A 12,730-nucleotide genomic window follows, 5' to 3' on the forward strand; every position below is an offset into this window, starting at 1 on the left:
CAGCTTTGTAAATAAATACTTGTATATCCTTTGCCAACTCTGCATCTGCTCTTAAAAAAACCCTATAATGTAAGAACACATTTTTTCAGCTTGAATGCTCTCAACAAGAAGAGCTGTGAAAATCTTTGTATCTGACCACCTTTACAAGTTCATCTATATCAGTCAGATTTCTGCAGAGCAGAAGCAAACACATGTGAGAGGTGAGCAGATACTGTTGAAATCTTTTGATATTTGGAGAAATCATTATTGAAGAAGAACTAAACAAGTGAAAGAAAATTATAGGGAACTGAAATAAAGCTACTCAAAAGAGCAAGATTTTACACTTGTCATTTGTGGGGATTTCAAGATGGTATCAAGGGAGAGATTTTTCAAAAATTGTAATACTGTCTGAATTCAAGCAAATTGTTGATGTTCAAACCCTCCTCACATATACCTGCCCGTACTCAGAGCTTCTAAAACCTCCCACAAAATGTCTGTGCTTGCACAATGTGCTTCTTTGCATTTTTAGATAATAGATAAGTAGATAAGAAAACCTGCCAGAAACATTTTCAGTCAGTAGAGATACTCTCCCAGTCCAGATGTGGTGAGCTACCAGGCTGCTACTGAACATCAGATGAACTTCCACATGCTATCCCTAACAAAACCATGAATTTTTAAGTCCATGCATGTGGAACTATTGCAGCACTGCTAGCTCCTAGTTGGCCACAGATTTATAACCTTTTCTTTGTTATCATTGCAGAGATGTAAATATGTTAAATTTTGGTGCAGCAAAAGTACCTTGTCCCTTTTGGTACAATTATACTGGAGAAGGGATCATGCGGTTTCCACTGTAAAAATAAAATGCTGAACAAGAATATGTAAAATTGGAAATCTTTCAAGCATCTCAAAAATAATTATTAGACTGATTATTATTAGGTGATTTTCATGCCTTAAGTTTTAGCTTTCATATATTGCAGATTCTGTACTGCATTAGTATGTAACTCTGAACTTCATATAAACTGTTAACAAGTTCTCTTCACAGTTTAGTTAGACAAAACAATCCTTTTCCAGCCCAAGAACAAGAGGCACTGTTGCAGCTTTGGGCTCAAAAAGTATAAACAATGGAGAATTGAGGAGAGCAATCTGGGAGGATGGGAATTCATAACCTGAAGCAGTAATTGGACAATTAATCCCAATATGTAAATGGAACAAAACTTATAAAAGTGTGAAAACTCCTCACTGGTTGTTCACCTTGCATCCGTCTTGGGTCCATCTTGGGTAGAGCTACAGCCAGGCTCTTGTACTGCCCAGGATGTGTCCTTTGAAGGCCTTTTAATTAATACCTACTTTATTATTTTACCACTGTCTAGCCTCTGTTCCAGGGAGCCTCTTTAGGCATCAATTTCTTCTCAAAACATAGGAGCTGTGAGAAATTAAATAAGCATATCGACAGTTTTTATGAGAAATTAAATACACCATTATAAATACACCATCTCTGTTTTAACATTTCTAGAATGTGCTGGTGGTTAAAAAGAAATAAAAACTTTTTTTTAAAAACATATTTATGTTTTAACATTTCTAGAATGTGCTGGTTAAAAAGAAATAAAAACTTCAGAGCAACAGGAGAAAGTATTCCTATTTTTTTACAAGAATCATCAAATGGCGAGATCTGGTCATTTACAATAACAAGTTATTGTAAATGACCAGATCTCGCCATTTGATGATGCATTTGTATAGAGTCATCAAAAGCCTTTCCCGATTCTTGGTGTTCAGCAACAGCTGTGAGATATATGACCATGAATAGAAATGAATGAGAGCTAAATCATGTGTTAATCATTGCCAGAAGTAGGTCAGACATAAGCTCTCTCTCGATGCTCACAGACACAGCTGTCTGTCACGGTCATCCTCCTCAACTGTCATTAGACTGCCAGTGACAAACTAACAACTTGCAGGAGCTGTGGCACCAGGCAATGGAAAGTGGTCTCAGTCAGAATTTCTGCCTTCTCATGGGCAGCATGACTTTACAGTGAATTCCTTACTCCAGAGATCTGGCTTTGAGTGACTGTGCATAGAATAAGAACTCTATTCTTATAAAGGCATTACTGCCTTGCACCAAGCATTCAGTGACTCACACCATTGCCCAGAGCAGTCCTTTCCCTTCCATTTTCCAGTTTAAAGCCTGGATAAAGTGTTCCCAGTATTTCCAATAAATGTCACTAGCTGGGTCTACATGAGCAGGATGGTTTCTACAGTTCTTCCAGTCACTACTTGCTTTGCTCCTTTGCAGTGGCTCTCAAATTTCTACTCTCTTTTCCCTTTGAATTACTTTCCTTTTTCTTTTAATATCATAAACAGCAAACAAGAGACTCTATTCTGAATAAGACATATGAACATTTGTGAGACTGTAGCAATGTCTATCCCTATAACAGACCCCTGCAAAAATGTAATGGGTCGAGAACTGGACAAGAGTGTATGGCTATAAATACATATGCAGACATATATGTAACACTAAACCAAACCATAACCCTAGCCCTAACTCCCAGTATATCCCAGGTGCTCTCAGCATGCTCAGTCCCAATCATCCCAGTTGCCCCAGCATGGTTCCAGTTGCTCCCAGTATGATCTCTTTCACTCCCAGTATATCCCAGTTGCCTCCAGCACACACCCACCATTCCCAGCTGCTCCCAGTAGCCCCCAGTATGGTCCCTGCATTACAAAAGAGTGTTTGAGCTTATTTAAAGAATCACCAATGAGGGGATTGGTAAAAACCTGATTTAATATTATGCAACAGCACGATGGATCTCGTTGGCAAAGGTTCGCTCTGCTACTTGTGAGATGGTTTAGGCACTTGGAGGGAAAAAAAGCAGCAAAGAAAATCCAGTCAGTCAAAACAGAAATAAACTGAGAACTTGGTGTGGGTGTGGGTATGGGTGTGTTTAGATGCATGTGACAAAAAGATAGAAAGGGCAAGGACAAAAAGGAATACGGCCTAAAGGCTTAATGGCACTCAAAAGTACTTAAACTTGACTTATAACTTAAATTTAACAGTTTAGCAAATGAACAACCCTTAAAAGCATTACCCGCAGGCCTAACTTACTTAGATAATTAAGGTACTTGAAAAATAAAAGTAATCATCTGGAATAAATTGGATTTAGGGTTATTCTAATTTTTAGAAAATATATCATAACATACGTTGATATATTCTGAGTGGGATTAAGATATAAACTTAGACTAAGGTTCCATAATGATTATGTTTATGGCACAGTTAAAGGTTTTTTCAGGAGTCTGGGGGAAGTCAGGAAGCCCCTTCTGCTCAAAATAAATGCCTAGGTTTTGTTTAAGAGCCACACAGACTGCTTCAGAATATTCCATTTGCTCTGCTGTCTAGAGCAAAAGATTGATGGCAAACCAATTCTCCTCTCATCCACAGATGGCAACACTTGGTGGTGGAGGAGATACAGGATCTTAAGAGGGAGAGAAATATTGCAAACACAAATATTTCAAAAAATTGAGCTTTTTACTCCCAATTGATTTTAATTAATTTCTGTAGAACATTTTTAATGCTGTATTAGCATATAGTAGAAATATCCTATGATGCATGGGAAATTGATCCAGTGGGAAGATAAAAGCAAAGCTCAAACAAAGAAAGAAAACCATGGGGGTGACTGATCCCTAGCAGGTGCACAAGAATCTTACCTATCTTACATGGATTTGAAAAATAAGAGAAATGAATTCAGCAAATGCCTTCTGAACGAAAGAGAGACCCACGTCAGCAACTGTTTGGTCAGCACCAAAACACAGGTGACTACTAGGCATGAGTGAAATTATTACTGCTGCAAAAACTTTTTTTTTTTTTTTTTACATGCTGTGCTTATTTTCTCCTTTTATCAGTGACTCACTGGCCCAGATTTTGGTAAAAATACCAATGAGAAAAACCAAGAACAATCCTACTTGAGCAAGAGAAACTACATTAAAGGCACATTCAAAAGAAATTTAGCTCCTGTTCTGCTTATGTCTGAGTGATCCCAGTTTGTTTTATTTTCTTTCCTTCTTTTTCTTTCTTTCTCTCTCACTCTTTCTTTCTCTCTCTCTATCTCTCTTTCTTACCACCGAGTAGCTCCGACTTTTTAAATCTGAAGAAAAGTTAATAGAAGTTGACAGTAGAAAATGATCTGATGGAATCAAGTGAAGCATGTGGATGGGGAGTCACCACTATAGCATCCTATAAAGTTTGAATAAGTGAAAAGGTGACTAAACTTGGCCTCACCTTCTTCTCACAACAGTATACAAGATGTATCTCTCTCAAATTTATAATCACTGTCCCTTCATAAAAACTGGGTCATTGTGAGCATGTCCAGACTGCAAGTACCCCTTATTTGTGCCGTGACATAGAGAAGGTAAAAGGTTGGGGTTTCAAGATTGCTGAGTATCTTCAGCCAAAACAAGAACAACTATAATTTTCATTAGACAGCAAAAACAAATTGAGTGTAAGAAACAGGGTTCAGTTTGGGGTAATTCTGATCTAGTTTGTACATGTTTTAGCTGTTAAAATAATATAAACTTGCATTTGAGAATGTGGCCATGTCACATGTACAATAGCACCAGTAAGTGGATTTTTTTAAACTAAATGATGTATACATGGAATCTCAACATTTTTCTTGAAGTGGCTGAGTGATTTATCTCAACAGATTTCTGCACTTGGGATTTTCTTTACTCAAAGATGCTCAAAGGAAGCAGTTTAATGCAAACTCTCAATATGTCACATTTTGGCAGTGATTGCTTAATGCAGCAGTGCACAAATGAATTGCTCCACTGCATCCTCTGATCATGAATATGAATCGGAGTACTATAAACTGAACTCAATGTACTGATAAGTGACTGCATCTGATTGTGCCAGCAGCCAGATGATTTTCTCATTAATGAGCTGAACTATTAAAAGATGGAAGAATATGAAGCCAAGCCAGCATTGCCTGAGCCTCTTTGCTGACATTTTTCCAGGCCTACCAGAAAGCTTTGCCAACCAGTGAAGGAAAAATTCATCCCAAAAAATCTTTTATGAATGAAGACAAATAAAAGCTTCAAGGCTCAAATTCTGTTTCGGATTACATGGATGTGACTCCCTTTTAGTTGCAGTGTTTCTGTTTTAGTATGGGACAACCCAGATTTTGATATTAAGGAATTACACTCCTCCTTTGGTTTTCAGCCTCTGCTATTTGTGTATAGCCCATGGCTGCTAGGAAAAGACAGACAACCTCATTCAACTAAGCAGAGCTTCTAAATTCATTAAACTGAGCGACACAGATTTATGGAAGGCATGTGGCAAACACATCCTCTGCAATAACAATAATCTGTTAGAAATACTTTTAATTTGGATATTTTCAGAGTCTTATTCAATGTCAAGCACTGATGTATAAAAATCCATTATTGTTCGCAAGCATCACCATGTTGCTTTGCAATTTAAATATGGCCCCATCTCAGTTGGAAGCACCTTCAGTACAAGTCCAGAATGAGGTATGTAGATCACTTAGATCTTTTCTCCTATAAAAATGCGACATGTGGATAAAAAAAGAAAAAAAAAAAAAAGAAAAAAAAAAGTAAAGAGCGGGTCTGCAGGCACCACCACTGCTACGGCAAATCTGCCTCTAGAGGGCATTGCAAGCCAAATGTTTTCCCTGACAAGTGTTGAGAACATGGATCAGCCCGGTAGGCAGTCCTTAAATTGCCTAAATTAAGATATTTTCCTGTGTTTACAACATCAGCTATGTAGCAGTCAAAAAAACTATTGGGCAGAAACACTGAAGGATCTTCAATTCACTGAGCAATAGAAAATATTTTTGGTAAGAATAGATGTTACCAGACATTTTCTAATATACCTGAAGCCTCTCAGGACAAGAGAGGCTGTGAGCTAATTTTTGCACTTAACTGTTCCCTTTTAATGACTTTGCTTTCATCCTTGTACGAGTGATGCCATCCCCACAGGTGGCTGAATCCAAAGATCATTCACTGGTCATTAGCAAGGAGGTGCAAAGATGCTTTGAATACTTAGCGCGTGGAATGTAGGCCAGTGCATCTGATACAAACCAAATAACATTATTATTTGACTCTCTCAATATCTATGATCTGTAAAAATTGCTGGTATAAGTGACATCAAAGCATTATGTAGGCTTTTTGTATGTAAGACAAAAATATCTAAGTGACACATCATGAGATGGTAGGGAGCTGGTAGGATGGGCTCTTCCCAGTATGGGCTGTTTTCTAAAGGACTTATTGAGCCTCTGCAGACATGCAGTAGGAAAAATCCAAACTTTTTTTTTCTCCTCTGTACATGTGAACTAAATCAGTTCAAATGACAAAAACTACTTTTCTGCTACAGGAAACCAAGGAACATTCTTGTCTTGCTGCATGATGAAGGCAATATTTTGTCATTGCAGAGAACAGCAATCAAGTCCTTTGCTATAGTTTGGCTATGGATGTTTAACTATTGATATTTGTTCAACTACAATTAACTGAAATACATTCAATACATTCTTCTTTTTCTGAAGACTGATATTTGTCTATTTTCCCTACCGTGACAGTGATTCTTTTTGATTTTTAGGTACCACTGTGAGAGTTTTGCTAAATGTCATAGCAAACAACATTCCTAAGAGGCTACAAGTCTTGCAGACTCTTAAAGGTCCAGGAGTCCCTTACAAATTTTCAGAGTGCTCAGCTCATTTCCTGGTGCCTTATTTCCTGGTGCCATTCTGTGTGTTAAGATTTTGTACAGTGAGAATAGTTATTAACATCCCTTAAAAGGCAGAAACGTCTTCTCTGAAACACATAGCATGCTATAAAACAACAATTTTAACAATAAGGAAAACTCAGAGTACATAAAATGTTAAAAATATAATAGTTAAATATACTAGAAAAAACAATTTGATAATTAAAACAGAAGGGTAAACTATATCAGGAAGAAAGTTATACAGGAGTAAAGTAAAACCACTTACACAATCAGTATTTTTACTGACAGTTGGTTACACAATGATAGCATCAAAATTCTTCCTGTCTTGTTCATTATATTACTGCAGTGAATAGAAATATCAAAATTTCAGCTTTAATGGGCTTTGGCTGAAACTGTAAGTTTGCCACTTGTAAACATTTTGATTTAAGCAAGACAGCAGAAAAAAAATGGTCCCTCTAGAATAATTATCAAATGGTTTGTGTAAATGTAAATAAATGTTTGATGTACTTAATGAGAAATGAAAGGACTCTGGGATTATACTGTGGCTACACAAAATAGTTTGGATGCTATATGCCCATGAATGACCTAAATTCTGTTTGAACTCCAGATACAGAATATTGGATTCCCTGTGAAATGAAACTTGAAAAAGACACCCAAAATCCAAACCTCATTTTGTAGAGGTTTATTTGTCTAATAAAGTAAACAGATCTGGTTTTGTGTAAGAACATTTCTGGTTATCTGCTTAGAAACAGAAAAGTTTTGGGCTTTTTTTTTTGGCAAGAGGAGGAAAAGTGTGTATGTATCAAACAATTCCCATTGGAAGCATTGGGTTTAATCTCCCTCTGTGCTCTGGCCCCTCAGCCATGAGCACTACCACCCTGCAGTACAGGCTGCATGGGAGGCTGTGCTTTGTCCTGGGGGCAGAGACACTGCAAGGAAGAAAGGAAAAGAAAGATTAATCTGATAAAGGCATTGCCATTTCTAATCGGACTGATGGGAAACTGTGGTATGAAGTTAAAGAGGCAACGCAGGGTGAATTACTTTGATGAACTACCTTAAAGCTGAAGCAATCAAATAGATAGCTCTCACATATAAAAATTACTGTGCCATCTTTATTCATCAACAGTTTTGCACAAGTGTCTCATGTTCAATCCCTTCCAGGAACAACTAAAGCACTCTGATACATTGGATCAGATTAAATCTTATCTGGGAAACTCAGCCACTGGGGTTGTGCTTCCTGCTTCCCAGACTTAATTTCTCATAACAGAAATAAACCTTTTAAAGCTTGAGAATAACAAACTCCAAAAAGTAATACCAGTACAGCACATTGCCTGCTCTTGCAACCTGCTGGAATGGAATTGGAAGGGCTTTTACTCTGGTGTGTGGTAGCAGTAAAACTTTTTCACATAGCCTGACAGGTGAAAACCTAGAGAAAGGAAATTTGTGACTCCTAGTTTATAGAATCAGAGAATGGCTGGGGTTGCAAGGGACCTTTAAGATCATCCAGATCCAACGTCCATGCCATGAGCAGGCACACCTTCCACTAGACTAGGTTCAGAAAGTATTCATACAAACAGACATGGAAGTTTTATTCACATTTATAGGGGCCATAAGAATCACATTTAAAAAATAGTACTAAAAAGCCTACCATTGAGTAACAGATAAACAATCAATATTTGATTCAAATATAGTCAAATGATATGAAAAGCAAATACGGTATCATAGAAAATTCAGCATAAAATTCCTGTAAAAATCCACTCACATGATTTTAAGAATCAGCTTGTAATTTGATCTTTAGATATGCTGAGATCTTCTCGTGATGCTGAATTCTTTGAGCCTTTTGAAGTGGATGGGCTCTGAGGATACTCAATATTTTGCAGGACTGTTTGCTAATGAACAGAGGAAACAAGCATAAGTTTTGTGTGCTCAAATGTGTTCTTCTGACCAAGCATCACACAATTTTGTACTCACGGCATACAGGACAAGGAGTTAATGCACAGGTACTGATAAAGACAATTAAATGGAAATAGAAAACCTGACCTAGTAATAAGGTATATATGTTATCAGAACTTTATTTTTTTAAAACTGAAGTTCCTTCACCCACAGAAATGCTAACAGGATTGAAAATATGTTATCTTCCATTTAATGCCTATCCTGCACTTCTGAAGTCATGGATCAGTCAAGGATACCTAACACTGAAGATGATGAACAACAGTAATGAACCAGATACATTTATAGTTGTGAGGGGATAAAGAGAGATAAATTTTACACTTTTTTCCTTTTTTAGTGTTAACCTCACTTACAAATGTGTAATAAATAAATGTGATTCTGAGTATTTTACTTGATGACTCTGATTTTGTATTCTAAATTATTTATACTAAATAAAATACAGTTTTTTCAGAAATTTTTACTTTAAGATAAATTTTTTTTTAATTCATTTTTGATAATTCTTGGAAGCCACATTGCCTAAAGTTCAAGCAAAATCAATTAAAACTACTTCAGACACAGTATCCATCACAAAAAGAGTATTTTATGGAACATTTAGTCAACATACTGCTGTATATTTGCTGAAATACATTTATTGGCTACTTTTCATGTGTCTCCAGGACAATTACAGTATTTGCCCAGTGCTGGAGTAAGTTTTTCCAAACTTTTCAAAGAGAGCAATGGATGAAAACAGTATTTCAAAGTCCTAAAGAAAAGAAAGAAAAAAATTATGTTAGGCTTAAGTGGGTTTGGCTTTTTTTTGAGGGATTTTAGAGTTCTAAATATTGTCTTCTAGTTACATTCATTATATAGATAGAATGCAAATTATGCAAAATAGTGAATATTAAATATACATTTTTACATTATATGAATATTCCCTTGAAGAGGAGCAAAATAATGGATTTAATTGAAAGCAAATATGTATTTCAAACTCTCAGCAACTAGAAGAACTGCAGAAATTTCCTGCTTTAGAAATTATATTTTGCAAATCATGGTATACAAAAGTTTATTCTCCTCCCTGGAAACCAGGCAGGTTAAAGAAAGCACAATAGTCTTGCTATATTTAAACTTTTCTACCCTGGTTAACATTGAAATAGCGGTATTAAAACAGCTACATAGGAAATAGTTTTAAAAAATTAATATCTATTAATTAAGCACTAGTGGCAATAAATTGATTAGAAGCAGGGTGATTCCTGAACATGTTTTTTCCCCAAGGTAAATTTTTTGCTTATTACATTCAATTTTTTAGTGCAAATGCTTAAAAATCTAAATTGAATAAGGGAAACACAAGCGAAGCTGTGCCTTAAGAATACAACATAAATTCAGCCAACACACAAGATAGTAAAACAAAGTGTTCTAAACCATATTTTGATTTGTCTACTTAGTAAAAAATACTCATGGTAAATGATTAGCAAGTCCATGGTATTTAAGATTAAGGTTTTAAAACCTTCTTAATAAAATTATTTCCTTGAACCTGAAGTACTGAGGATAGTATAACAATAGAAAATACTTGGTTTGCTTTAAAATGGCTTTTACTTTTAGAAAGTAACATGCCACAGATGAACTCTCAGCTTTCTAGGATCTGATGATTAATTTTTAAGGAGTTGTTCTGAATACTTTGTACTGTTTTTTATTGCCAACATGTAGCTCTGTGAAAGTGGAAGAAATTGAAACATCATGGAATGTCTGAGGCCATGAGTTAAAGAAAGGGAAAAGTTTTATCTTTTCAACACATTTCCCAATCTGAAAGGTTTCATTTCATCTTTAAAAGAGAATAAAAACTTTTTTTTTTAAGGACATGAAGCAGAATTATCATTCCCTGGACAATTTGGATTTAGTTACTTCACAGAGCACAGTTCAGCTGTACGTCTATCAATAAAGCACCTCTGACTTCAAGTAAGATTCATGCAAACACTGACTGGGCCCACCTGTCTTTCATCTTCATTGCACTTTGTCAAACTGAGAACATATGATTTCTTACATCTCACACTTAAATTTGTTTACTATCATTCCTCCAAATTTCTGGTGCATAAATCTTAAAATAGCAAGGTAGACCTACAGTCAAAATTAAATAATTAAATAATCCATGTGTGGTGTGAAAGTGAGTACTATCCCATTCCTAAAGGATTCACAAGTTTACTTTTTAATGTTTCTCTATGCCTTATACTGGCCAATTTTTTATTCAACAGAAATAGCCTATTTGCATATTTTGATATTAAACTTTTAGAATGGCACAATATTCTAATTTTCAGTGTCTATTCAGCATCAGAAGCACCTTCTTACCATAGGAAACTTTGTCCATATAATTATTCTAATAAATATTATAGTATCTCCAATACAACTGCAAATGGTTTCCTTCTAAAGCAAAGCTAGTTATATTTAATTCAGTAAATTAACCAGACTAATTCTGTTCATGGGAATGGAAAAATCAACAAACCAGCTCTAGCTGCTGAGAAAGCAAGCAGATAATCCAGCAATAATTTAGGATTAAGCAGTAATTCAGAGCAGAACATGGTATCTATTATTTTTAAAACAGAAAGTATCTCATTAATTTACATGCAGGACAGTTACGTACAGTTTAACAAATTGTGAACAGTTTAGCAAGCGGTGAACTTTGGGTGAGACAGGGAAATCAGTGAAACCTGTGCAGCCACTATCAGGATAAAATCAGGAATGGAAAGGCTGAGCGATGCAGAGATCTTTATTTGCTGGAGCAGACGGCTTTTGCTATTAGGATTCCTAGCCAAACAAAAACAATTGGCTGCCAAAATTAGCTCCTTGGGACGATTTAGGAGCCTTTGAAGTGAACAGTGTTTTTGAACTGGAACTAAGCCCAGGTCCAGCTTCAAACTCAAATCAAAATGACAAAGAGGAAATTTTTTGTGCCACACACCCCCTCAGTGTAAGATTACTTTGGTTTGGCAGCTGTACTGTTTATTTTGTTATTGAAAACTATTCCACTAGATACTCACAACTGAGCATTTAAACAACTGGCTCTGATTATGATGACAGCGGTTATGTTTGACCATATTTAGGGAACATTACAGAGTCTGATGGATAAATAAAAGCATTCTTGGCTTTAGAGTTACATTAATTAAAGAAACTTAGGAAGTATACTAGGTAAAAATTGCATAGCATGCATTTAAAATATAAATATATTTTGGGAAACAGATCTTGTTTCTATTTTTTCTGTATTTGAAGATAAAGATTTTAATCAGGTTTCAACAGAGAAATAAAATAAGGCCTGAAATCACCACCTGGCCTTGCAGGATCTACCTCACAGCACAAAGGGAAAGGAATTGGAGGCCAGGTTCTTACATTCATCTAATGGAATGGTGAAATGACCACTCAAAACATGAAGAGAAGCATAGTGATGGACTGCTCATTGATTGTGATGGGAATCATCTTGAATTTAGGCTGTTTGGTACATAGCATAGAAGTTATGAAGTTAGGTAAATAATCCTTTTGAAGAACATAGGTTGTGAATGGAGAAAAATAGGCTTCATCAAAATTATTTTCACCATCAGTTCCTCTCTCTTGGTAGCTGGAATGAATAGACTTACAAATATGAATTTACACGTATTGGTAAGCCCAGTCTATAGTTTTGCTCTTGGGAGCACAGGAGCATAGAGCTGAGCTTTTTGGAATTTTTCCACAATGCATTCTTAAATCTTCCCATATAACTCTCAGGATCAGAGAGCTGAAATTCTCAACACTGAGAACTACTTTGAAATTCCCAAACAAAGTTGATATAACACTTCCTTTTTAAATTTGTCCAGCTTTGACTGTTTTCACTCTAGTAAATTGTAAGTGACTCAAGTTCAGCTGACAGAGCTTCACAAGACCCTTTCAATGTATTGTATACTTGAGCTTGTGAGCTCATCAGTTCGAAACAATGGAGTCAGAAAAGGTGGCATAAAGCCACCAAAGATTTGTTTCAATCAGCACTCTGATGTCATAGATTAGACTTGCCAAATGGTTACATAGTCTATATTTGGAATGTTATTAAAGCAAATTCCAAAGACATTTTTCATCTGACTATGC

General features: G+C 35.9%; 1 protein-coding gene across 1 annotated transcript in view; it reads right to left on the reverse strand.

The window, feature by feature from the left end:
* Nucleotides 1-9,263: 9,263 nt before the first annotated feature.
* Nucleotides 9,264-12,730, reverse strand: part of SPATA17 (spermatogenesis associated 17) — an 87,431-nt gene continuing 83,964 nt past the window's right edge. Inside the window, exon 10 of the mRNA XM_036380465.1 lies at nucleotides 9,264-9,392. Within this exon, the coding sequence (XP_036236358.1) occupies nucleotides 9,312-9,392 (81 nt within the window). The 3' untranslated portion in view covers nucleotides 9,264-9,311. The remainder of the gene's footprint in view (nucleotides 9,393-12,730) is intronic.

The sequence above is a fragment of the Molothrus ater genome, chromosome 3 (assembly GCF_012460135.2).
Source record: "Molothrus ater isolate BHLD 08-10-18 breed brown headed cowbird chromosome 3, BPBGC_Mater_1.1, whole genome shotgun sequence".
NCBI classification, from domain to species: domain Eukaryota; kingdom Metazoa; phylum Chordata; class Aves; order Passeriformes; family Icteridae; genus Molothrus; species Molothrus ater.